Consider the following 27,995-nt stretch of genomic DNA (forward strand, 5'->3'; position numbering starts at 1 on the left):
AACCTTTAAACTCCGAGGAATGCTAACAGGGACTAACACAAGGCCCTAGCAGGACTTTAAAAAAATTAGAAAAATAACTAAAATTTCAAAAATCATTTTCTAATGACAATTTTGGGAATTTAGTCATGTGATCAGGTATTGGCTGAGTAGTCCAACAAATGCAAAGTCTTCTACCCCACCGCTGATCCACGAATGTAGGAAGTTGGCTCTGTATATACTATTTCAAAGTAAGAAATAGTGTGCACAGAGTCCAAGGGTTCTCCTTAGAGGTAAGATAGTGGCAAAAAGAGATAATTCTAATGCTCTATTTTGTGGTAGTGTGGTCGAGCAGTAGGCTTATTGGAGGGTAGTGTTAAGCATTTGTTGTACACACACAGGCAATAAATGAGGAACACACACTCAAAGACTTACTCGAGGCCAATAGGTTTTTATATGGAAAAATATATTTTCTTAGTTTATTTTAAGAACCACAGGTTCAAGATTTACAAGTAATACTTCAAATGAAAGGTATTTCACTCAGGTATTCTAGGAACTTTGAATAATCACAATAGCATGTACAGTTTTGACAAAAATGGCAATAAGCTATTTTAAAAGTGGACACAGCGCAAAAAATCAACAGTTCCTGGGGGAGGTAAGTATTTGTTAAGTTCACAGGTAAGTAAAACACTTAAAGGGTTCAAAGTTGGGTCCAAAGTAGCCCACCGTTGGGGGTTCAAGGCAACCCCAAAGTTACCACACCAGCAGCTCAGGGCCAATCAGGTGCAGAGGTCAAAGTGGTGCCCTAAACACATAGGCTTCAATGGAAACAGGGGTGCCCTGGTTCCAGTCTGCCAGCAGGCAAGTACCCGTTTCGTCGGAGGGCAGACAAGGGGGGTTTTGTAGGGAACCAGGGGGGACACAAGCAGGCACAGAAAGTACACCCACAGTGGCACAGGGGCGGCCGGGTGTAGAGTGCAAACAGGCGTCGGGTTTCAGATAGGAATCAATGGGGAGACCCGGGGGTCTCTTCAACGATGCAGGCAGGCACAGGGGGGGGCTCCTCGGGGTAGCCACCACCTGGGCTAGGCAGAGGGTCACCTGGGGGTCGCTCGTGCACTGGAGTTCGGTTCCTTCAGGTCCTGGGGGCTGCGGGTGCAGTTCTGGTCCCAGGCATTGGGTTCCTTGTTACAGGCAGTCGCGTTCAGGGGGAGCCTCTGGATTTCCTCTGCAGGCTCAGTTGTGAGGGCTCACAGGGGTCAACTCTGGCTCCTCATGGGCTCGCAGTCACCGGGGAGTCCTCCCTGTAGTGTTAGTTTTCAGCAGGTCGAGCCGGGGGTGTTGGGTGCAGAGTGGAAAGTCTCACGCTTCCGGCGGGAAACGTGGGGTCTTTAAAGTTGCTTCTTTGTTGCAGAAAGTTGCAGTTTCTTTGAACAGGGCTACTGTTCTCGGGAGCTTCTTGGTCCTTTAGATGCAGGGCTGTCCTCTGAGGCTTCAGAGGTCGCTGGTCCCTGTTGGATGCGTCGCTGTTGCAGTTTACGTCGAAGTAGGGAGACAGACCGGTGGGGCTGGGGCCAAATCAGTTGTCGTCTCCGTCTTCACTGCAGGGCTTCAGGTCAGCAGTCATTCTCCTTCTTTAGGTTGCAAGAATCTATCTTCCTCGGTTCTGGGGGCCCCTAAATACTGGATTTAGGTGTGTGTTTAGGTCTGGGAGGGCAGTAGCCAATGGCTACTGTCCTTGAGGGTGGCTACACCCTCTTTGTGCCTCCTCCCTGTGGGGAGGGGGGGCACATCCCTAATCCTATTGGGGGAATCCTCCTTCTACAAGATGGAGGATTTCTAAAAGTAAGAGTCACCTCAGCTCAGGACACCTTAGGGGCTGTCCTGACTGGGGGCGACTCCTTGTTTTTCTCATTATCTCCTCCAGCCTTGCCGCTAAAAGTGGGGGCAGTGGCCAGAGGGGCGGACATCTCAACTAGCTGGGATGCCCTGTGGCGTTGTAAGAAAGGGGGTGAGCCTTTGAGGCTCACCGCCAGGTGTTACAGTTCCTGCAGAGGGAGGTGAGAAGCACCTCCACCCAGTACAGGCTTTGTTCCTGGCCACAGAGTGACAAAGGCACTCTCCCCATGTGACCAGCAACATGTCTGGTGTGTGGCAGGTTGGCAAAAACTAGACTGGAAGTCGGGTATGTGTTCAGGGGGCATCTCTAAGATGCCCTCTGGGTGTATTTTACAATAAAGTGCACACTCGCATCAGTGTGCATTTATTGTGCTGAGAAGTTTGATACCAAACTTCCCAGTTTTCAGTGTAGCCATTATGGTGCTGTGGAGTTCGTGTTTGACAGTCTCCCAGACCATATACTTTTATGGCTACCCTGCACTTACAATGTCTAAGGTTTTGCTTAGACACTGTAGGGACATAGTGCTCATGCACATATGCCCTCACCTGTGGTATAGTGCACCGTGCCTTAGGGCTGTAAGGCCTGCTAGAGGGGTGACTTACCTATGCCACTGGCAGTGTGAGGTTGGCATGGCACTCTGAGGGGAGTGCCATGTTGACTTTGTCATTTTCTCCCCACCAGCACACACAAGTTGGCAAGCAGTTTGTATGTGCTGAGTGAGGAGTCCATAGCGTGGCATAAGACATGCTGCAGGCCTTAGAGACCTTCCCTTGCATCAGGGCCCTTGGTACCAGGAGTTCCAGTTATAAGGAGCTTACCTGAGTGCCAGGGTTGTGCCAATTGTGGAGACAAAGGTACAGTTTAGGGAAAGAACACTGGTGCTGGGGCCTGGTTAGTAGGGTCCCAGCACACTTTCAAATCATAACTTAGCATCAGCAAAGGCAAAAAGTCAGGGGGTAACCATGCCAAGGAGGCATTTCCTTACACCACTCCACATGGGAGCTGAACTGAACACTTCTTCTATTCCATCCCTACACTCTTTACTACCATCTTTTACAGCACCTTACAACACAAGACTGTTGTCTTCATCAAGAATAATCACAACTTGCGCACCTTTGATACCTCATCCGTATCCATCGACTCCAAATGCCAATACATTCCACCCCTTGATGTACATGAGCTTGTAGATCATTTCTCAATCCCTCACATAATGTACAGTGTTCTCTTGCTTCATAGCTAGGTTTTGTGCGATATATAAGTATTGATATTACATACATACATTCCTAGTACCATCCTACGGTTCCCCAACATTACAGTGTGCCTACATCATGATAAATTTTTTACTTCCCTAAACATACTTTTTGATTATGGTCATTTTAGTCATCGGTACACATTAGGAAATGTTAAAAACGTACTGCACTCTTCCACCTTATAAGTGTATCTCATTAATCCTCTTCACTTTTAAAAGTGAAGCAAACATTTGCACTTTTATTCCCCTCTTGTCCCTCATTCATTGAAACTTCTTTCTACCCTTTATTGCACACTACTCTCTTGTGGTCCCAAAGTGCATACATCCCTCCCTGGTCCTCTACAATCTTCTCTTTAACATCACTAACCCAAACTACTTCAGTAACGCAACTCACTAGCATATTCGAAATAACCTAAAATAAACAGACACGTAGCCAGGTTTCTATGACTTTTACCTGGTTTATATGACTAAAGGCCTCAAAACAACCCTGGCGGTCTTTGATCTGCAGGGCAAAAGTGGCGGTAGTACCGCCAACAGGCTGGCGGTACTACAGCCCGCATTATGACCGCGGTGGTCGCGCCATGGTCATACCGCCAGGACAGCCATGGCTGTCCTGGCGGTTGTAATCTGCCAGGGCAGCGCTATCCTGTGGATTACAAGTCCCCAATCTCCAGCTGTTCCATGGTGGGAAATACCGCCATGGAATAGCTGGTGGAATGGGTGACTTGGGGGGCCCCCATGCACAGCCCCATCACGCAATCCACTGCCCGAATTACGGGCAGTGGATTGCGCAACGGGTGCTGCTACACCTGCCACATTGCCTCTGGCTCAATTAGGCTGCAATGTTATGGCCGTACTCCCCGCTGGGCCAGTTTCCGCCCACCGGCCCAGCGGGAATGTCAAATTACAGCCGGCGGATTTCGGGCTGCATTGGCGGCCTGCTGGTGGTACAATATTGGCGGGCGGCCTCTGCTGCCCGCCAATGTTGTAATGAGGGCCTAAATGTTTTGGGGGGCTGGCCCCTAGCAGAGACTATAATATAAAACTAGGAGGGTGTTTACCTAAAGAAAATATATATATTTATTTTTAAATGATACAATATACTATCACTGTAAATTACACAATTCACTTTCGTTTTGAATATGTTATTGTTCCACAGAGGAATTTTTGTCACGGTTTGTAAACAGTCATGTTTTAAAGGATATTGGGCCATCAACATTGGTAAAAAAAAGCAATAGAATTAAAACATTTACGGAGCTCTTGTCAATTAAGTTTTATGAAAATTGAGGTCCAGTTGTTCATAAAGCACATTGGGCAGCAGCCTTGATCAAAACTGGATCAAATTTATTAGACATATCTGCAGTGGTGTAGGAGCAACGGGGCATGCAGGGGGTTACCCTTCTCCCCCAAATGGCTATTATACAAGGGTTCTGTAAATGATGCTCTTCAAAGCGCAATGCAGTACCTGTGCACCTCAGAAGCTTGCCCTGCCTGCATCCCCACCTACAGCACCTGTGCACTGCAGGGACATGACCTGATATGTTTTTGTCATTGGCTGCAGCATCTGGGCATTGCATGAGTTTGCCCAAACCTCTCTATCACACTTATCCATATGCCCTGCTGATGCATGTCCTGCACTCAGGTCAAACAGTGTGTGTTACTTCGTCATTGTGCACTGTCGTCTTTCTGCTTCCAGCCAGAACATGTGTGTATGCACTGCAGAAAAAGCTTACCCCATGCTGATTTAACAAGAAAGCACATTTTGGGTTCACCATGTCCAAAATAACACTAATCATCAGCTGAAGCAGCTCTAATACTTTAATGACTTTAAATGTAGTGTACTTGTCTAACCAATTCCCCTCCAAAAACTTAAAACCTACTCATCTTTCTTAATTTTCACTTTTCTTTCCCCCTCAATTGAGATTCTGGCTTATCATCCACTCATACTGTTGGACCTGGCACTTTTTGTAGGGTCATCCCCAAACTTTTAGCCTCCTTCCTCCTATTTGTTCTGAGCAGTTTTTGTTGGTGTTAGGACTCTGGGCACTTTACCACTGCTATCCAGTGCTAAAGTGCATATACTCTCTATCTAAATTGTATTGGTGATTGGTTTATCCATGATTGGCATATATGATTTACTAGTAAGTCCCTAGCAAAGTGCACTAGAGGTGCACAGGGCCTGTAAATCAAATGTTACTAGTGGGCATGCAGCACTGATTGTGCCACGCACATGAGTAGCCCTGTAAGCATGTCTCAGACTTGCCACTGCAGTGTCTCTGTGTGCATTCTTGCACTGCCAATTCGACCTGGCAAGTATACCCACTGTCCAGGGTTAAATCTTCCCTTTTTCTACTTGTAGGGTATCCCTAGGGTAGACCCTATCTAGCCCCATGGGCAGGGTGCAATGTATTTGAAAGGTAGGGCATGTACGGATGTCTTTTACACATCCTGATAGTGAAATACTGCCAAATTTGTTTTTCACTACTGCAAGGCCTATGTCTCTCATAGGTTAAGCCTTTGAATATCTTTTAAGTGCAGTTTCCCATTGGGATTAGACAGAGACATGGAGTTTGGGCTCTCTGAACTCACAATTTAAAAACACATCTTTTGGTTCAGTTGGTTTTTAGATTGCCAGTTTGAAAATGCCACTTTTAGAATGTGGGCATTATCTTGCTGAACCATTCTGCACCTCTATCTGCCTGGGTCAGACTGACCGTTGGGCTGTTTGTGAATTCCGTCTAGACATTGACACAAAGGGAGCTGAGGAGTGCCCTGCATATCCTGATGAGTCTCCTGGGCTGGAGTGGGGAGGGAGGAGCTGACACCTGCCCCTGAAAGGGTTCTGTCTGTTCTCACACAATGCAGTCTCTGACCCCCTGGGGTGTGTCTGGAGCCAAGCCTGGGCAAGGCAGGATCTTGTACACAACAGAGACTTTCCTTTGAAGTCTGCCTACTGCAAAGGCAGAAATGAGTTTTAGTAGTGGACCCAAAAATCCAGACCTTTAGATCACTTCTGGACCAAGAGGAACCTCTGCCAAGGAAAAGAGCTTGATGCTTGAGGAGGACGTGCCACTCTGCCTGTTGTTTTGCTGTGGTGGACTGCTGCTGCTGCCTAAGAGGGGAAGGATTAGTCTCTGCTTTCTGCAATCCTGCTGGTGAAGTGTCTCCATGGGCTTGGAATGAGCTTGTCTCTTGTTAAGGAGTCTCAGGGACAGCAAATACTTCACTTACCAGCCCTTGGGTGCACTTGCTGTGGATCCTAGGTCACCAGTTTGGTGCCTACTCCAGTCTCTGTGACCCTTGTAGTGATAGCCGGTTGAAAAAACTCAGAGAAACCAGTGCATCGACTCCAGACGGCGCCCAGACAAATGCCGCTGCTTGAGCCCGCGCCACCGCCTACAACTGAAGCCGTGGTCCCAGCTGGAGTGCGAGGTCTTGCTGGCATCACAGGCCTTACGCCGCTGATGTCCTGTGACTCTGTGAGTCCTGCAGCCCCATGGTGTGACCAAGACCGCGTGAGGTCACCCCACCGCGTCTTGACCCACCGACATCGACTCTTCCAGAGCGTAAGAAACTGACACTATGCACCAACGCTGTATCACCTCCTCTGCTCATCAGTAACGAACCAATGCATACCGGATCCAGCGATGCCTCTCCTCCCCGACTTTGCACCGACTTGTTTTTTCCTTACCAAAGGCACTGTACCTTGGGGGGTCCGTGTGACTCCGTAACCGGCGCCATTGACGGCAGATTATTGGGAACGACTCCGCCATGACACATTATTAATAACTCTAAATTGAAGCATTTGAGTTTCTATGTGCTACATTAAGTTTCATCTTTGAAAATTCTAAACTTTGCTTGAGTATGCTGGAAATTTGTCATTTTGGTCTTGTTTTACTCAGATAAATATTGACTATTGTTCTAAACTGGTGTTGAGTGTTTTTGTTCACTATGTTACTGTATGGGATTGTACAATTACTTTACACATTGCCTCTGTGATAAGCCTAGCTGTTTGTGCCAAGCTACCAAGGCGGTGTGAGCAGGGGTTTTCTGAGCTGTATATCTCCCTTACCCTGACTAGAGTGAGGGTCCCTGCTTGGACATAGTGCAAATAAACTGCAACCAGAGACCCCATTTCTAACAGATACCTTTTCTCAATTTGCCATTTATCTTTCTACTGTTAACTTTCCACAATCATAGGCAGGCCACATCATTTTTTCGATTGTCTATGTGTGACATTTCCATGTTTGTGTTATGTTGATGCAAGGTTTAAAAATGCATAACATTTGGATGTAGCACAGATATTGGCTGGTACAGTTAAACAGAGAAGATGACTGCTCTGGCAAATTGGAGGTACAGGTACAACAACTTAGATCAAGTGAGCCGCAGGCATGGCATGGCATGCATAAGATGAAACTTGGTTGTTTTCCTGTTTCATATAAGTCTATCAAAAGTCAGACAATGGAGAAAAGAACAGAGTAACAGTGCTCGACAGTCTGGGCTCCGGGCACCCAGGGTAGTCTGACAGAGTTCATCAGCAGTCATTCCTTTGCACTATACATACAGTGCAGGCGGTACCATGCTGCTGGTCCAGAAAGTATTTAGGATGGTGTGTGAGGCACTATACATCTTTTCCTTGATATTACCAATCTGAAAGCGTCTGCCTCCTATGCCTTTATCTCTCCCTTTGTTGTCTCCGACCTCTTCAGTTTTGCTTCTTCTTTCTGGCTCTCTGTCCCACCCTTCTCCCAATTTCTATTTTCCTTTTATAATATGTCCACCATCTCTCCGCTCACCATCTCTATTTTACCATTCTACTATGTTGCTTCCTTGTGCTCCCCCTTTTCTCCATGCTTTCTCTCTTCCCCATCTCCATATCTCTGCTTCTGTAGTTCTCCTTTCATTCTATGTGTTTTATTTCTGATTTTCTTGCACTCCATTCATTGCCCTATCATATTTACCCTCTTCACTTCTACCTCCATCTATCTCCTCTCCTTCTACACCTTGTACCCACTTTTCTTTTTTCTCCCATCACTTCACATCTGTCTCTCACTGTTCTCATCTCATCTCCTTCTTCCCTCTGTCTGATATTCTGCTTCCCTCCTTTCCTACTTTCTCTTCCTCTCTTTTAGCTTCTTTTTTCTCTTGGCTCTCCCTCACATCCCTTCCTCTTACCAGCTCTCATGCCTCCATTTACCTCCCTCTGCTCACCTAACTTTTCATTCATCTCCTTTTGTCTTGTTTGCCCCTCTTATTTTCTCACATTCTCCCTAACTCTTTTGCCTCAAACCCTTCCTTCTCTAACCTAACCCCCTTTCCTTGCTCCTTTTCTCCCTTTCCTTTCTCTGCTGCTCATGGCGACTCCTGTAGATATAGGGTGCTCCTGACTGGTGGTATGAAAGGCTCTGATATCACAATCAGCCCTGACTAAGCCTGCATTTTGAGAGGTACAAGTGAAGTACAATTCAAAAACACCAGGAATGTTGGAATTTAAGTGTAGGCAAATAAACATGCATCTGTTGAACAAAGATGTCGCTTTTAAAATGTTAGTTGTTATTTTAAAAATCACAGTTTTAACAGAGTGACACACCTATTTTGTGTGTTTAATGCTTTAGGCAATGCAAGTTTGTAGCCTTACGAATATATGCAGAAGCAATGACCTACTCTTGATGATGGCAATGGAGTCTCTGGGAGAGGAGTCCAGTTTCCCACTAGGACATTTCTGATTTAATGACCAGACCTTCATTATGGTACTGACAGCATGACAAAAACTGTGGGGCTTCTTTACAAGCCTCTTTGAGCTGCAGGAACGTCACTTTTAGTGACGGATCAGCGGCCCACATTGCAGGGCCGTATTTACAAGGCCATATAAAGCCAACCATCAGCAAAAGTCACTGCTTTGACTCACCCTGTGATAGGGAAGAGTGACATGGGTGTTACAGGGGGTGTTCCCACGTAACACCCATGGTAATTGACACATTCCCATATTTACAAGATTTTGTAGACCTGGTGATGCGTCAAAAGCCTACGCATCCCCAGGGGGGAGAGCAGGTGGGGCATAGGAGAGGTACAATGAGGAGAAATACCTTTATTTCTCTGATTGTTTTTTCCCTTTTTTCTGTATCTGGGGCATACAGAAGTGTGTTCTGAACTAGGAGTTGATAGGACCTCTGTCAACACTCAATCAAACCTTTCTTGAATAAAGCAAACTTTGCTTTTTATACAACCAATTTCCCATTAGGAAAACAGATGTATTAAAAAAATGTTTGCAAATCGATTCTTACAGCAAGCCCAATATGACTATGTTGAGTAAGACGTAACAAATTCAGCCAAAGTACAGATCAGGAAAGGTATATGATAGAGTTTATGAAAGAGAAGTATTCAGTTGCATTAGAGTTAATTAAGGTAGTGACCAGATATCAAATACTTTTGTAGTCTAGTGCATCAAGAGTCACTAAAGAGGGAAAATACGTTGATGAGCATAAAGTTATTAACAAAGTCATATGAAAAGCATAAATATTGACATAAGATGTCATAAGTTAAAAACATGTCCTCCAGTACATGGAAAGGGGAATAATATATGTGAGCGTGGTAGAGAAATTACCTTTGTGCCTCACCTCTGATATTCGCGTCCAATTTTCTACCCCTATAGTCACTTTCTTCATTGCGCTGGCTGTAGCTCAATATCGGCAGAAAGACTTCAAGAAAATACAGAAGAAACAGACCCGTGCCACTGAAAGGAAGGAGGAGTTTGCTGAAGGGGTGGAAGGTAAAGAAATGTATTCCAATGTCAGGGAGTGGAGATAAAAAGCACTTGAACAAAAAGGTGTCTAGTAACTGCTCAGCCATGTTTTGCCGGCAATTTAGGGATTGAGTGAGTAGTAAATATTCCAATGATTTTTTGTTTATGATCTAGAGGCCATTGTTCCTTGTCAAGGGTGCATTACAACATTGATAATTGTAATCAAGTGCAGTATCTCAAGTAAGTTAGATCAAGGTGGTGTAAGCTGGATGAACTCCACACATTTGTGCTTAGTTCCTGACTTGTATCTGACAGATTTGTCAACCACACATTTATTTAAACATTCCTTAAATTGCACTCCATTTGATATATTAAAGCTTTTGAACAGCCTTGGGGAAGTCTAGATGTACAAGGGTTTCAGCTACTATATGTGAAGTAACTTGTGGCACACATTTGAAATTTATTGTGTAACACATGATCTTGGACTTGGCTTTGGTCATAAATACTTTGGAATCATTTACTTGGCATTATCACCTCCACAACCAGTAAGTCTCTTTAACTAGTTTCTGTCTTCCTCCTTTGCTATATGTTGCAATCTTAAGACACGCCCTTTATTAGTATAGAATTTCTATTCTAAATGCAAGTAGTGAGGCATTTATATTTTTGTAGAACTTCAGGTAGAACTGATTTTATTTTTTTAACCCTGTGAAAACAAGAACGATGAGTATTGGACATGGCATTCTCCCAACTTAAATGATGGTAACTGTCATCAATGAATTGTTTTTTTTCTGGACAGGATTATTACATCTTGCATGGGAAGAATAGTATCCTGATTCCTTTTGGAAAAACAACGATCCAATATTTTTATTTGTGAATGGCCAATTCTGGCAGGAAATTAGTTTCACTTTATAAAATATCTTAGAATAACTAGTCTCCTAAAAATGGACAGCACCTTTAATAACAGTAGTGCATGTGCAGCATGCCTTATAACCATTAAACCATTCCTCACATCGCTAACATGGCTACCATGAGAATCTTGATCATCCTACACAACAGTCTGTCTGTCTGACTAATACTATCCAACCACAACCCTCCCATGTATATAGGCCACATACTCTTGGGTACATTTTAAACCGCAGAATAAAAAAAAACAGTTTGAGGAAAAAATCACTCACAAGAGAGCTTTCTCTGGAAACATGACCAAAGTCTGGAATCCTTTACACATCCATATCTGACACGCACTTTCTCTCTCTATTCAATCAAGCTACAGCTGAAGACCTCATGCCGACTTGAACCAAAAAGACTTTTAGCTCTTATTTTTCTCTGGTGAATATACTCGCATGCATGCTTCAGGGTTTTAAAACCCAACTCACATTGTTTCAGAAACATCTCCCACCATCCTGTGTGACAGCTATTAAGGAGTCTTGTCCCTACATGAAATACATGTTGGGACTCTACTTACACTGCTTCTTTTCATCAGTACTATATTATTGCAAGTCACCTGGTGACGGCAAACTACATAAAATAAACACATTAAATGGCACAATTAGCAAAACTTTGTCACTGTGAAAAAAAGAAGATATGTAGCCATGACAAAGTCATATTACATTGACAGATGGGTCTCAAGACAAAACTTAAAGTTATAGATGCATTTACATGCTAAACATATGCTATAGCTGAACATATACAAGTTGCTATGGTGTCCTAATAGAGCTATAAATATTTTGGTATTTATTTCAGATAATCGTTGTTTGATCATTCCAGTAAGGGTGGATTCATTTATGAAGTTAGTACATTCCTTAAAATATTTTCTATTTGTGTGGTCAACTATGGTGACCAGTGAACAAAGACAATGAAAGAAATGTTCAAAATGCTTTCCTTATACGATCCCATTATAGGTTCTACAGGATGCTGTTAAAAAACTGAAAAGTCATTAAGCATTTTTGGAAACCTCTTTAATTTCTACCATCTAGCATTCCATTAGCAACTATTTGGCAGCAGTCATGTTTGGGGATAAAATAATTCCTGAGATCGTAGTTTAACCATTGTGCTGCCTTTCCTTATCTACTTATCTACTAGTGTGCTGGTTATGAGCACCACTGCACATCTTTGCCTAGGTTTTATAAAGGTGGACAGCTAATGGCAACTATAAGACCACAGTAATCCTAAATGCTCTCTGTCCTGGAAGGAAATAGAGGAAAAACATCTAAAGTTATATTTAAAGAGAATCTAAACCAAAGTCAGCAAAAACTATTTTACTGCAACCATTCCACAACCCACTGAGCAATATTTGAGCGTTATTCATTTCACTAATGGTCAATCGCCTGAGACATTACAAGGGTAGCTAGTTGAATACCAAAACGTCTCTCATTAAAGAAAAGCACACTCAGGGACACTAGAACACAAGAGATACATTTTAAGAGCCTCATTTTTCGATCATGGCTGCAGAGATAAATCTATAGCAATTCTACCCTCATTCTGCTATTTCTAAACTCTAATATAATTCTATAACAGCAGAAAATAAAACTTATTTCGAGATACAGAAAAGATGGACACCCACATATCTGTCTTATCAATGCAGCCTATGCTCAGTATTACAAGTCATTTGTGATTTCAAACAATACATCAGTGAAATAAATATTTGAAAAATGTAAATGCCTTTGAGCATACAGCTCCAGCATTATTTCCTGCTATTGAGTGGGAAGAAAATTTGGCAACTCATGCAAAACCTCGTATTTCTTCCTGTCAGCTTTGGAATGGCAAGGTGCAAAGGAGCCTCGGCGTCATGTGTTCCTGCAGTTACAATCCAGAAAGCTGATACGTGTGCTGGATGGCAGGAGTGCGGTGCTCCGAAACATCAACCTGGAGAACCACCATGAGCTGAACATCATCCAGTCCAGTAACAAAGGGTGCCGGGCTCTGTTGCTGAAAATCCCCAAGGAGTATGACCTGGTATGTTAGACTACCCTTAAATATCTTGAATCGGACTGCTTTAAAAATATTGTTTGTGGGGTTAAGAGGTTTTAGGAACCCCCAACATGCACAAGGAACATAAATTTAGTTCATGAAATATCCTTTGTCTGACCTAGAGGCTGAGGTGGGCAGGTCTTCAGTGAAAATAATAATGGTCTTGCAGTAGATGGTAAATACATGCAAGGACTATTTTGAGAGCCATGGTAAGGGTGGCAGGAATGGGAGGAGTAAAGTCAGGAAAGGGGACCCTTAGTTACTTGTGTCTTGTTTCGGTGGAGTACAGAGTGTGAAAGTGAGTTCAATACCCTAAAAAGCATCTAGTCATCAAGCTTTTGAGCCTTGCGGCAACACAGTGATAATGACTGATATGAGTTCCAAGGGCCTTGTTGCGGCTCTATTGCTAAATTCCGGTATGACTGAACACACCATACCATCTATTTCAGAAAGTTTGAGAGGTGCAGAGTTAAATAATTCCATAATTGAAAAAGAGGCATTGACTGTTCATTGGGCAAAAAACGAATTGCGGAAATATGTGTGGTGGAGTAAACTTGAGATCACGACAGATCATGAACCTCACAAAGATGTTTTGAAAAAGAAAGATACTGATGTTATTTCAGGTAGAATAAGAAAATGGGTGGTATCCCTACAAGAATTTAATTTTGTTGCGACATATGTAACTGATGCCAAATATTGTTTGGCTGACTGATGTTCTTGTCTTACAAGTAGGAACGTGGAAAATGATGAACTGGGTGTTGACGACAATTATGATTTTATTGTGTGTGCTGTGAGAGGGGACCAAATTCAGGAAGAAGAATGGGTGAGAGGAGTAAACAGTGATTCAGTATTATTAGAGGTGAATAAAAGATGGGTGGACTGACAAGGAGAAAGGTGATAAAGAATTAAAGAGCTTTTGGAATATGCAGGATGATGGCTACATTTATTGCAATAATTGTGTTATTTCAGTGGCACCACTTGCAATCTTAGCTGTATAATTGTTATTTGCTTTTCTAATGCTAGGACCTGCTTCAATAATAATGGCACTGTGTGGATAGTTTTCTATTTTATAGTACAGTGCAGTGCAACAACTAAAGATGCTGTGCTGTATTGTGATAGGAGGCCATTGCAGGAGAGGGTCATATCTATTTACAGCCACTGCTGTCTTCCTCAGCACTGGCACTGTTTAAAGGTGTCTCATGCCACACACTCACCTATGAAATAGTCAAAAGATGTGACAATGAATTTAGGGTATGTTTTGTTCTAGAAGGGCACCCTTTAAAACCTTTCAAACAGTGCATGCCAAGACTAACTGTAAAGCTTTTGAAGAATTGTATGTGTGCTGCAAAGTGCAGCACACATGCAAACTTTAAAAAGTTTGAAGGAATGAAAATATTTTTCCAAGTTGATGCCTGCTTTAAGCATTGGGCCTGATTTATGTCTTGACAGTAACACTGCTGTCCTGCATTGGCGGTGGTCCCAAACTCCATCAAACTGATGAAGTTCCGACTGCTGTATTTAGATCTATGGCGGTTCAACCTCTGTCTGCATCAATGGAGTGTACTGTGTCAAACTAACTGCATCCCACAGCCGATATGGCGGACTTCAGTGCTGGCGAATATTACTCCTTCGCCTTCGGGACGTGACATTGCGCCAACCATATTTACATATCAAATTTGTGCACGGGGTGTACAAGCGGCAGTCTCATGACGCCGTCTGCGTCGACAGTGTGTACTCCATCGCGCTAGCTGTATCCGGCTAGCTGTATCCTGCAGACAGCGAGGCTGACTCCATTGCTGGATGCTATTACTCCATCGCCGTCAGGACAACAGCATTGTGCTGACCATATTTAAATAAAACAGTTGTGCTGGCTGTGTACCAGTGGCAAGCCTATGACGGTAAGAGTCCGTCACAGGGCCCATTCATCATTGTACTATGGCTGTGGGTATTGGAAGAATGTTAGCAGCCCACACCTGATGTATATGTAATTGTGAACCCCTGCAAAAATACTATAAAACACTCTCCCATGATCCTTTGCCATTCCACTGCAGTAGAGCTTTTTGATGCAGAAATTTCCACACAGAAGTCCAAGTTTTGTTATTTTCTTTATTTCCTCTGTATTTGTTTTTGCTTTTCACATATTGGTTTAATTTTGCATCTTTTGGGGCACCAGTTAATTTTTGTAGACACTCACTGTGGCAGGGAGGAGGATTCCACATTTACAGAGGGAGAATGTTCAGTCATGGTAGATGAGATTATTAAAGTAGAGTCACAATAGTTTGGAGCACAAGTACAAAATACAACCATATCTCAGAAAAGGGAAATGTGGCACAAAATAGTGAACAGAGCGAATGCTGTAGCTAACAATCTGTGCACACAGGAGGAAATTAGGAAGAGGTGGAATGACCTGTGAGGGAGAGTGCACTCACTGACCTCCAAGCATCACCTGGAGACCCAAAGGACTGGCGGTGGTTCTCCCAGCCCCCTACTACAAGTCTTTCCCTGTGAGGAGATGGTCTTGCAGATCCTACATCGTGAACACTTGATAGGAATCTCTGGTGGAGTGAAGACTAGCAAGTTGAACTTTGCAATATCTCACTAATAACAAATGGTGTTTTTGCACTTAAGTTAGCTGTTTAGAATGTTCAAGACCCCTATCAAAACATATGTATCTAAACTTGAGTCTACAAAAGAGCTTGTTTTGTGCAAATTACTAACATAATGGTTGTATCTCTCTTTTTAGCAATGAGCAATAAGTTTTGTCAGAGTGTGCGATGTTCTCCATGGATCATCCCATTGCATTAGTCTAGTCCCTTTCTTTATCTCAATGTAGGCTGTTGCACTCCAAAAACAAGTTCCAAACTCCATCTATTTGCATTTGGAGGTATAGTTCTTGTAAGTGGTATTCTCACCTAGTCACATTATACACATATGTATGTAGACATTGTAAATGTGTGATAATTTTCACTATTTAAATATGTATATGTAAGCCACTTCTTAGCAAGTTTTGTCAATGGTGTTAACAAATGACTACAACTACCATGATGCCCTGTTCTTGTCTCTAGAAAACAATAGTGCAATGTGATGTTGCTTATTCTCCCGTTTGTTTCAGATATCCACAAATGTTAAAGTTTTATGTTTTATGTGGTATGTATGAAAATATAATCTGCTGTGTTGATCAAGTATGTTGTCACCTTCTTGTTACTCCTTTGAATTGATCTACATGCTTGCATTAACCATAGTTTGTTGATTTAAAGGTCTCTAATCATGTTCTGTGGCATGCTGATTCTAAGTAGTATTGATACACAATTTAGTTTGCAGTGTTCATATGATGCCAAATACCATTAATGCTAATACGTTGTATCATAGTTTGTTTTTGAGGCTGCTAGGCCTTGAAATGGCCCAGCTCTCAAATCGTTTCTCTACTATTTGAGTTGCATGTCTGGCACATGTAGTGTACATTTTCTAAATAACATTTTACATTTTAGAACATCTCATTATTACTGAAGTTTGCATCTATGTAAATTAACCTGCATGTGTCAAAAGTTAAGTCACACAAAGGCCTAATCATTCCATTAATCATATTATTCTCATGTTTAGGTTCCTTTATGTGCAGCTGAAGACACTCTTGAGGTACAATACAGACCTTCACTTTTATTTTGTTTATAATTCATCTTAGGTCCAACACACAGGGCCAGTGAACCACTGTCTGCAACAGAAGACACCTCCATTCCAGACCATGACCAAGCCTTCAGTGAGGACACCACTCCTGCAAGTCCGGAGGATGCGGACATGCCTGGTCCATCTAGTCTATCTAAGCACAGAACTCCAGTGAGTCACACTCAGCCCGCACTATACCTACCACCCAGATGCTACACCTCAGCATCAGGATGCCTCCACTTGCTGAGTCCAAAGGAATATAACACCCATTTTATGCCCCAGTCCTGGCTACTGTTGAGCAACAACCACCCCCAGTTGTCCCAGGACCCAGTGGGATGGGCCACACTGCCTCAAGGCCAGCAAAGTGAGGCCACTGGTGTCATTGTCACCCAGATAACCATCAGCCTAAACCTGGGAGCACTACAGAAGTCTCAAGATGTGATGGGCCAGGTTGTAACAGAGTTCTGGGACATTAAGCAGGTACAGAATGAGCATAATATTGAGATATAGAATCTCAACTCCAGTTTGTGTTGACTGGGGTGATGTTTGACATCTATCATATGTGCAATGCTTTTCCTGTACCATCAGCCCCTGCCTGTGGTACTTTGACATCAGGATAAAATACACCTTCCTCAGCCACAGACAGAAAAGATCTGCTAAAACAGGAGACTGCTCCACCCTCCACCTGTGCCACCCTCCAGGAGGAGACATACATCCAGACCACCAGGAGAGTATGTCAAGACCTCCACCACTACCTCCAAGAGATGCCAAACCTAATTTGTCTGCATATAATGAAAACAAACTATCACTTAAAATGGTCACACAATATACTGATAATTAACTCACTTCTTAAGTCTTAGTAAAACTAGTACTCTTATTGTGTATGCATGTGCACTTAATTTTTGCATAATGTTGCAACTTGAAACTCCTATTCTTACCATGTCTGACATTTTTACCAAATAATGTGTAAATAATACATTTGAAATGTATTATTTGCGCATTATTTTTTAAGTTTTTTATTTTAAAATACCATCAGTGGAAGTATAACATATACTGTGGCACTATCGATGTTAAACTCAGTAAAGGCACACTTTTTAATGTGTCATAATTTTGCTAAAACAGTTTTGTACATATCTGACATTGGTAAACAAACTACGCACCCTTTTGAGTGATGGTGATGCACAAACAATTTGAAAATACACTGCTTCACATCTAAAATGGCGAGTGCCTGATTTCAATGTCAGGACATTGGCTATCCGATGGCTGTTGGCGGAAGTTGACCACATAGTAGGTGTAACACTCCATGATGGACACAGCCATAGACTAACTTTTTAGGCGGCTACGGTCGAAAGCGAATGGCTGTGTCTGTCTCCATTGCAGATCGCGTACGCCGTGTATTTGTACACGACACCTGGAAAAAACTCACTTGCCTTCTAAGATTGCAGCCAACAACACCTCTTTGAATTTTGCTGCTGTTACCGACCTCTGGGAGTCAGGATGCCAGGAAAAGCAGGTGACAGGGGCCCTGCCTTCTCCCCTGAGGAGTTGGATCTTCTCACCAGCTGTATGGGAACCCAGAGAAACAGGTACATGTTTGGGTGGGAAATGTTTTACTAAGTAACGTGTTCCTTCTTTATACACAGGCTAATTTGTCCCTTTTTGACCATGAATTAAGTGTTGTGATTGGACTGTTTTGAAGTGAATCATTTAGCTGGGTACAGAATGTTGTTTGACCAGGTTAGAAATGTCTGTACATTGAAATGAAAAGTCACCTGAAAGAATAAGCTGACTTTTCTGTAAATGTTGCTCACAATTCCAGATTTCATTAAACAAACTGCAGGCTCCTTACTTCCAGTAGCCAGTAGACACCAAACCACTTGTATAAGTGAAATCATACAGCCCATGTCGAAATGAGAGAAATGTAAAGTGCGAAAATAAACTTTTAAATTATGGAGTTGTGTGATGATTTTCTTTCAAGTTAAACAACAGCAGTATTTTGTTTCAACATGCCGGTGGTATATATGTAAAAAAGTATTTTCTGTGCTGCAAGTCTAAATGACCCAGGCTCAAACACCCATACAAGTATATCCCAGTATTACACACTGTTATTCATTCATCCCCAAATGCATTGCACTCACTGACACATGGCAGTCCTTCCATTCTGCCATTAGCCGCTGTATGTGGTTCAAACCATAGGATTTGACTCTTATAAGATTAGGTATTAAGCCAATGTAGCTGTGTGTGGGTGTATGTGCAAATAATGTACAGGTTGTTTAGCCTTTAGTTGTTCACAATGATGTTTGACTAATCAGGAATGGGTCTAACTACAAGAAAGGATTCATAGCCCTGGCCTAGATGATGTTTTTGGCCTGGATTGGTAACTTGCCAAGATAGAAACTCTTGTGGGTACTCAACAGATCACTGCACATTGGTATTTCCTGGGAAATTTTACATGTAGGTAAATAATCTGTACTGACTGTTTTAGAAAGGCATGTGAGAGATGCAACACAATTGTATCACAGCACTGCAGACAAACAAAATCATTCAAAATATATTTTGTTACTATGTTTTCTCATTCATACAGGTCATTGCCCATCAAAAGCATTAAATATGGAAGCCCTTCGTCAAGAAGTTGGAGACCTGAGGCGTCAATAAGCAGCGCACCCTGCATTGCAAGGAGAGGTGTGAGGACCTTCGCTGGACCAGAAAGTCAGCAGAAGTCCAGCTCAGCCAGTCCTCCCAATGAGGCAAGCATGTATGCCACACCCACACCCCCCTAATGGCTCGCATCCTTGCAGTGGCCTACTTGTACCTTGATTATCAGTTGAGGGCCCAAGAACGGCATAAAAGGGGTGAATTATTGTTTGTAGCCATTCTTGTTATTGAACCTTTTTTTGGCAGCAATGTTTTATGGCAACAACATAACAGATGACCCTCATCCAGCACATAGAAGGATTTATGGAGGTGGACTTTTTCAGACAAGTTCTGGTGCTGTGCTTGGGATACTGATCTGTGCTAAAAATTGCCACTAGATTTGTGCATCACAAGCCAAGTACTGCTTTGAACAGACACATGGCTTCATAAGAAAACAGAGGCACCTGCATTTTTCAGATGTAATGACTGACAGTCTGCCAAACATGAGCCATTTGAGGATTGCTTAAGGTATGATGATCCATCGCAAATGTGAGCAGGTAATGTAGGTAATGTAGGCTCTAGTACAGGTGACATGGCATACTAAGGACTTATGATACAGTTGATGTTTCAGACTTTACATTGGTAAGTTGGTACAATGACCACATGATAATGCGGATCTGGTCCAAAAGGACTGGAAACATGATTGCAATGGCATCATTTCTTATCAAAAACATGTTGAAAATGTTTTCTTTGCAAGATTCAAATCACTTCATGTGGACAGTAGCAGATTGGCAGGAAGGCTTAGTCTTTCAAAAATGTGCATGTCAGCCAGTCTTATTCAAACAACATGATTTTTTAGCCAAACTGTATTGATTGAAGCAGACAGGAATATGTCCACATTGTCGACAAAGTTACATGTACCCCAAATAACCTTTTAGTGTGCTTAATTATGTCCAGAGGACAAATCAATAATGGTGAGAAATCTGATACTTAAAGGGACATTTGCAGATGAAAGGTTTCAAAACATGTATGTTGGAATATCCCATTTAAAAATAAATATATATATCAGGTCCAAATCATGACTCTTGGAAATGTGACAATGTTTTTGCTCAGTAATGAAGTAGGAAGTAGGAAGTAGGATAAAAATGTATCAAGGCCTGTGTATTTACTGCTGTCATAGCCATTTGCCAATCCACAACAAAATGTTTTAAACAAATATCGTTGACAGCATAGGTACGTACATAAGCCCTCATTATGACGAAATCCCAATTACCGCCATGCTGACAGCTGCCAACTTACTGCCGCTGCGGCAGATATCCGTTCATCATATTATGACACACATACACCAATCCGACAGAATTCAGCCACATACACAAATCCGCCAGTCCAAAGGTCAGTGATAAACTGGCGGTATCAAAACCCACACCGTTACGCCAACAGAACAATGCCCACCACATTGTGACCCACAAATCACCACAGCGGACATTCAATGGCGGTAAACCATTGGCGGTACATACAGCCACGCTCAAAATGGACACACACAAACAAAACAACACATTGGAAAATTCAAACAACACACACCTGACACCCATAGACATCCCACACCCACACACCCACACCACTATAAAACACACACCCACATTACTCACAACCCTTTACCATTACAAACCATTGCCAGCAGAGAGACACCAAGACCACTGAGACAACTAGAGCCACACAGTATTCACACCTATACACCACTCACCCACCCCACATCATACCCCAACACATTGCCCAATACACTCTCACCAACACACCTCACACAACATCCATGGCACCACAAAGACACCCTTGTTTCACAGAGGAGCAGCTAAGGGTCATGGTGGAGGAAATTATCAGGGTAGAGCCATAGTTATTTGGAGCACAGGTGCAGCACATAAATATAGTTAGGAAGCTGGAGCTATGGCAGAGAATTATGGACAGGGTCAACGCCGTGGGACAGCACCCAAGGACTAGGGATGACATCAGGAAGAGGTGGAACAACCTACAGGGGAGGGTACATTCCATTGCAGCAAGACACCAGCTTGCCGTACAGAGGACTGGCGGTGGACCCCCACCTCCTCCCCCACAACTAAAAGCATGGGAGGAGCAAGTCTTGGCAATCCTGCATCCTGAGGGCCTGGACGGAGTAGGAGGAGGACTGGACTCTGGTAGGTCAACTCTCTACTACTACTACCCCCCTAAATGCATGCAATCACATACCCCACCTTCACCCTCACTCCCATCCCTCCACCACTTCCCACACACCCCACCATCACATCTCACTCATCCCAATGCCAAGCCCTGCATGCTCTACCAATGCATGGACACCACTCACAGCCGTGCATGGGCACTCATCACTGAAGCATGCACACTATAGAGAACTAACTATCCCAACATACACCAACGTACACAAGTGAAAGCTGCCAGGGCAAATACAACCAAAGAGGGCAAGCCACGGATGCACAATATGTCAGACACAGAAACCATAACACATTATTTACATCCCCACATTTATCCCAGCCAATGTCAGCAGAGAGGAGGTGCCAGCTCTATCCAGTCCCCCAACTGAAGAGGCCCACAGTGATGACAGCAACTCTGGTGTTCAGGATATAGAGGACCTACCTGGACCATCAGGGACTACTGGACAGCCGGTTACCTAGGCCCAGACACACAATACCACAGGGCCTCCCCCACCAGGAAACACCACTGCAGCACCCACCCAGCGTACCCACACCTCTGTCCCCAGGACACGTCAATCAGCAGTGTGTCCACCTCTACAGGGACCCCAAGCCACACCTCATACCCAAGACAATCAGGGACCTGGGGTCAGTGGCAGTGGGCACATGGTTCAGGGGACAGGAAGCACAGGCCAACAGGGAAACTGGGAGGACTGCTGTGCACCAGGGGAGGACAGGCTCAGGGAACCGACTCTCCAGGATGCACTTGGAGAGATCCTGGGAGCTTATCAACATTCCCTGGACACAATGGGCCAGATCCTGGACAATGTGCAGGAGAACAGGCAGCTGCAGGAGGGACAGTACCAGGGGATCAGGGAGGACTTGCAGGCCATCAACAACACCCTGATCTCCATAGCAGGGGTGCTGGCAGACATGGCCAACATTATGAGGGAGGCAGTCTCACACCAGCGGACCCCTGCCACTAGCCAGTCATCTGAACAGCCTTCCACTTCCGCTGCTGTTAGTGGCCAGGAGTCCCCACCACAGGACTCACAGGCCACCAGCACCCCTCCCCCTGCAGGAGGTGAACCCCCCTGCAAACATTCCTCCGATCCAGAGAGAAGCCAGAGATACTTGCCAAGACCCCCGCCAGGAAATTAAACTCTCCTGATTGTCCCCCTTGTGTCCCACCCTGTCACCCTGTCCACCTTGAACTGCTGTTGCTCCCCTTCCTATGTCCCCATGGACAATGCACCTGTGCTACAAACAGACTGGAACAATACCCTGGATTTTCCTCCATCATCACCCCATCCCATTGCACTTGCCCCTCCATATTGTAGCACTTCAATAAACACCCTTGGAAAAAAATAATTTTGGAGTATGTATATCAAATATGTATTCACTGAAACAGGTACAAACATTGCAAATCATCTGTGCAGAAAATGAGCATAGATTAATGACCTATAGCTGACTGCAGTGATCACACCAGGAGTATATGTCAGGTCACCAACACCTGCAAAATTAATTGCCAGAGGGAACAGTAAGTGGGCATAAAAGTGAGAAATATCAGCATGCCATTGCCACACAAATTCAAACAAATGTCATTGAAATGTGAAGTAACACTGTCCTACCTGTGTGTCATTGGAAGTATTGTCGGATCATAGATGTTCTGTTGTCCTCATCCTCTGCCTCCTCATCCTCACTGTCCACAGGGTCTACTGCTGCCACACGAGCATCTCCAGCCTCCTCCTCCTGCAGGAATGGGACATGCCATCTGAGGGCCAGGTCATGCAACGTGCAGCATGCCACCACTATCTGGCAGACCTTCTTTGGTGAGTAGCACAGGGATCCACCTGTTAGATCGAGGCACCGGAACCTGGCCTTCAGGAGGCCAAAGGTCCTTTCAATTATCCTTCTGGTTCACCCATGGGCCTCATTATAACGTTCTTCTGCCCTTGTCCTGGCATTCCTCACAGGGGTCAGCAGCCATGATAGGTTGAAGTAACCAAAGTCACCTGCAAATATTGAGGGACAACATTTAGCCACACACTCTCCCATATGGGCCACACCATACCCATACACCAACATATACTGGGTGGTAACCAGGGCTCACTTATTAGCCACACCCCGTGCCTCTGTAGTTGGGCCATCACATTTGGGATGCTGCTATTCCTCAGGACAAAGGCATCGTGCACCGACCCAGGATACTTAGCATTGAAATGGGAGATGTACTTGTCCGCAAGGCACACCGTCTGTACATTCATAGAGTGGAAACTTTTTCTGATTCCTGAACACCTGTTCATTCTAGCGGGGAGGGGGGACAAATGCAATATGTGTTTCATCAGTCGCCCCAATTATGTTGGGGATATGTCCCATTGCATAGAACTCAGCCTTCACTGTGGCCAAATCTTCATCCTGGGGGAAAACAATGTAGCTGCACATGTGTTTAATCAGGGCAGACAACACTCTTGTGAGCACTATTGAGAACATTGGCTGTGACACTCCTGCTGCCAAGCCCACTGTCACTTGGAAAGAACCAGTTGCCAGGAACTGGAGTACAGATAGCACTTGCACAAGAGGGGGGATCCCAATGGGGTGACGGATAGCAGATATCAGATCAGGCTCCAATTGGGCACACAGCTCTGTGATTGTGGCCATGTCCAGTCTATAGGTGAGGATAATGTGCCTGTCCTCCAGTGTTGCGAAGTCCACCAGGGATCTGTACACGGGGATATGTCTCCATCTCCTATTCATCGGCAGTGGTAGCAATCTAAGGGACACAAGAGTGAGGAGACTGTCACAAACTGAACAATGGAGCTACAACAGAACTTTGCATCCTGAAAACATGTAATGGGTCATAGTGATTTGTCCAGTATGTCCTAATATATCATGTGACGCAGCATTATTCCAGGGCCTTCCCCCTTTCCACTGAAATGACGTCTGCCTGTCCTGTGTGGAGGGACAGGTGGAAGTGAGGTAATTCTGCTGACATTGTGTGCCGCTGCGGGAGGCGGTCGGGAACCGCAGTGCAACTCCTCATTGGTTAACATTGGGCCCTATGGGGTACAGTGGCCAATGGTAATCTTGTCCAGTGGTGACGGTATGCACCGCCGCAGACATGACCGTCATTTTATATCTTATTCCTCACTTGCTACCTGACCTTTCATACGAGAGGACCTACACTGCATGTGCTGCTGTGACCTGTGTCTGCAACCTACCATGGCCTTTGTGACTGGGCAAAGGGCCCCAGCCTTCACTTCGGAGGAGTTGGAGAGACTGGTGGGTGGGGTCCTACCCCAGTACGGGCTGCTGTATGGGCCTCCAGACCAACAGGTGAGTACACTGTGAGCATAATGCATGTGGGATGAATGCATGAAGTTGTGTGTGTGAAGGCCTCATGTAAGGGGGGTGGGTGGATGTCCTATGGGCAGAGTAAGGTTGTGTGCTGGGCCACGTGTGTGTAAATGGTGATGGAAACGGGTATGGTGGGCCATATGTGTAACCAGTGTCTAAATCTATTTTCCTGTGTCTATTGCCTCTGCAGTTCAGTGCCCATCAAAAGAAGGGTATATGGCGTGCCATCGCCAAGGACCTGTGGACCCTGGGGGTCTATGGTGGGCGGAGCACCCACTATCCCAAACGGTGGCAGGACCTGAGACGCTGGGCATGGAAGACAGCGGAGGCCCAGCTGGTGATGGCCTCCCAACGAGGAAGGGGTGTCTGTCGAACCCTGACCCCCCCGATGGCCCACATACTGGCGGTAAGCTGGATTGGCGCTTGAGGGCATCACAGCAGCCACTAGGGAGTGAGTACAGTGCCCATCATTACAACTTACGCATGGTAGGGTGGTATCCAGGTGGGGGATGTGTGTCAGTGGGTACCCCTAGGCCAGGCCTGACATTGCAGCGTAGGTCCCCTGGTGGCTAGGGTTCAGAAGGGAAAATCTTGCAACCTGGCTCGTAGGCATGCACTACAGGTGTGCTGCATTTGGCGGTGTGTGCCCCTCCCCATGCCTTGGCCGCTAACTATTTCTCTGGTTGTGCAATGCATATTGAGAAGGGCTGTTTCCTGTGTGTGAGTGTGCTGTGTACCCCAACTGTGGTGTTGGTGCAGCCATTGACCAAGTGTATCCTTTGTCTCTTTCCCATCCGTTTTTATTGTGTCCTTATGTGCATTAGCATCATCTGGCGGAGGAGCTGAGGCACCAGCAATGGAGGGAGCTGCATCCCACAGGACCCAGGAGGCAGAGTCCACCGACTGTGAGGTCACTAGTGGGACGGAGAGCGAGGGGAGAACCATGGCAGAGACTGGAGGGGATAGCTCTGACACAGATACCTCCTCCGATAGAAGCTCCCTGGTGGTGGCGGACACTTCTGTGACCACCCCAGCTACAGGTACAGCCACCACCCCCGTACAAGCACAACCCTCCCAGAAGCCTCTCATCGAGTTGCCTGTGCCCGTTGACCCAGGATGGTGGGCATCTCCTTCACCCCAGGCACCTCCGGCCCTGCCCCAGTTAGCCCTGCTGCCCTGAGTGAGGAGGCTATTGACCTCATGAGAGCCATCTCTGTAGAGCAGTCAACCATTGTGCATGCCATCCAGGGGCTGGCAGCCCAGATGCAACAATCTAATGCATTCCTGGAGGGCATTCACACTAAACTGACGGCCCAACAGAAATTGATTCAGGCTCTGGCCTCCTCTCTGATGGCAGCCATTGCCCCTGTTCCTACCGTCCCCCCTCCAACTTCCACTGCCCAGTCCCATTCCCATTCCCCTCAACCCCAACCTATCCTAAGCACACATAGAGACCAGCATGCACAAAAGACAACACCCAAAAGTGTCACAGGCAAACACAAGCACCACACTTCATCCCACAGGCACTCACACAAACACCATCCAGTTGCAGACACAACATCCACAATTTCCACTGTCTCTCCCTCCTCTTCCTCCTTCACCTCCAACCCAGTTTCGTCCACACTCACACCTGCATGCACTACATCGCCATCCACTACCAGCATCACCACACCAAGCAGAACACACACCTCACTGGCAGACATCTCCACAACAGCCATGCACACCTCCCCTGTGTCCTCTCCCACTGTGTATCCCCCCCAAAGTACACAAACGCAAGCACTCAGACACCCAACAGCCATCCGCCTCACAACAGCATACAGCCCATGCACCTGCACCCAAAAGAAGCAGACAGACACCTCCAACAATCACTCCCTCATCCCCCACTCCCATTCCTTCTCCCTCTTCCTGCCCCAATGTCCCTAAAAACTGTTTCTATACACCATTGACCTTTTCCCTACCACTCCCCCCATCCTGCACTTATGGCCAGGGTAGGAAGAACCCAGCCAAGCACCTCAGCCACACAGTCCATGGGCCAGTACTCACCGCACCCACTCATGGTGAAAAGGGATCCAGGCCACATGTCTTGAAGGGGAAGGAGCCTGCACCAGCCAGCCTAAAGGGGAAGGATACTGCCCCAGCATGCAAGAAGGGAAAGGAGACTGCACCTGCCACTCGAAAGGCCAAGGAACCTACAACAGCAGGCAGGAAGAGCAAGGGGGCTTGTACCAGCAGGCAGGAAAAGCAAGGGGCCTGGACCATGAACTGTGACGGAGCCCCCACCACTAAACATGGTTGTGCATGAGGACGGTATGTAATCCTGCTTCCATGGGCTGCTGTGCAGCCTGCGCCCACCAAAACCAGTTGGCAAGACACCCACCTGAGAGACTGTGGCCTTCCACTCCCTAGGTTCAAGCACAGCGCAGGTTGCCCCCTCCAGAACCAGTGGGTATGACAGCCACATGAGCCACATGAGAGACTGTGGCCCATCACTCCCCAGGATCAAGCACAGGGCAGGTTGCCTACTCCAGAACCAGTGGGTATGACACCCACATGAGAGGCTGTGGCCCATCACTCCCCAGGATCAAGCACAGGGCAGGTTGCCCCCTCCAGAATCAGTTGGCTATGACACCCACATGAGAGACTGTGACCTTGCACTCCACAGGACCAAGCACAGGGCACGTTGCCCCCTCCAGAACCAGTGGTCTTGTTACATCTCCCGGCTGAGGTGCCCCCCATCCCCCGTCCCCCTGAGGTGCCTGCCTATTTACCAGCTGATGCCCCTACAGTGTTCTCTCCGTGTTGAAGCAGGTGACATGTGTTGCCTTGGACTTTGACCTGTGGCCATGTGGCCTACGCATATTGAGGACTGGGACTGGGATGTGCCCCTTTTTCTGTACATATGTATATATCTATTATCTTGCCTAACTTATTTTTCATACTGTGTTGATCTCATTACATTCACTTTTACGAAATTGTTTTGTCCTTGCATGATTCACTGCTACTCCCTCTCCCTCCCAACACCAACTCCCTACCAACCATCCCACCCATTTTCCTAAGGAAGCCTTCTTATTTGCTCTGGTTTTGACCCCCTCCAAATCCCAACTCACCCCTCCCAAACGTAAACCCACCCTTCCCAACCCCCAAACCACCTCTCCCAAACCGAACCTACCCCTCCCACACCAAAAACTACCCCTCCCAAACAAAATCCCACCCTTCCTAAACCAGACACTCTCCCTCCCTACACCAAAACCACCCCTCCCAAACTCAAACCACCCCCCCAAGTAACATCATTGAGGTGCCTGCTCTGTGCCTAAT

At 45.4% G+C, this 27,995-nt stretch overlaps 1 protein-coding gene across 3 annotated transcripts in view; it reads left to right on the top strand.

Annotated features, from left to right (window-relative positions):
* LOC138283999 (dual oxidase 1-like) overlaps positions 1 to 27,995 on the top strand; it is a 785,394-nt gene that overhangs the window by 518,243 nt on the left and 239,156 nt on the right. For all 3 annotated transcript variants that reach the window (XM_069222331.1, XM_069222330.1, XM_069222332.1), the window contains exons 16-17: positions 9,778 to 9,894; positions 12,617 to 12,819. In XM_069222331.1, coding sequence (XP_069078432.1) covers positions 9,778 to 9,894; positions 12,617 to 12,819 — 320 coding nt within the window. The remainder of the gene's footprint in view (positions 1 to 9,777; positions 9,895 to 12,616; positions 12,820 to 27,995) is intronic.

This window comes from Pleurodeles waltl, chromosome 3_1, assembly GCF_031143425.1.
Source record: "Pleurodeles waltl isolate 20211129_DDA chromosome 3_1, aPleWal1.hap1.20221129, whole genome shotgun sequence".
NCBI lineage: Eukaryota > Metazoa > Chordata > Amphibia > Caudata > Salamandridae > Pleurodeles > Pleurodeles waltl.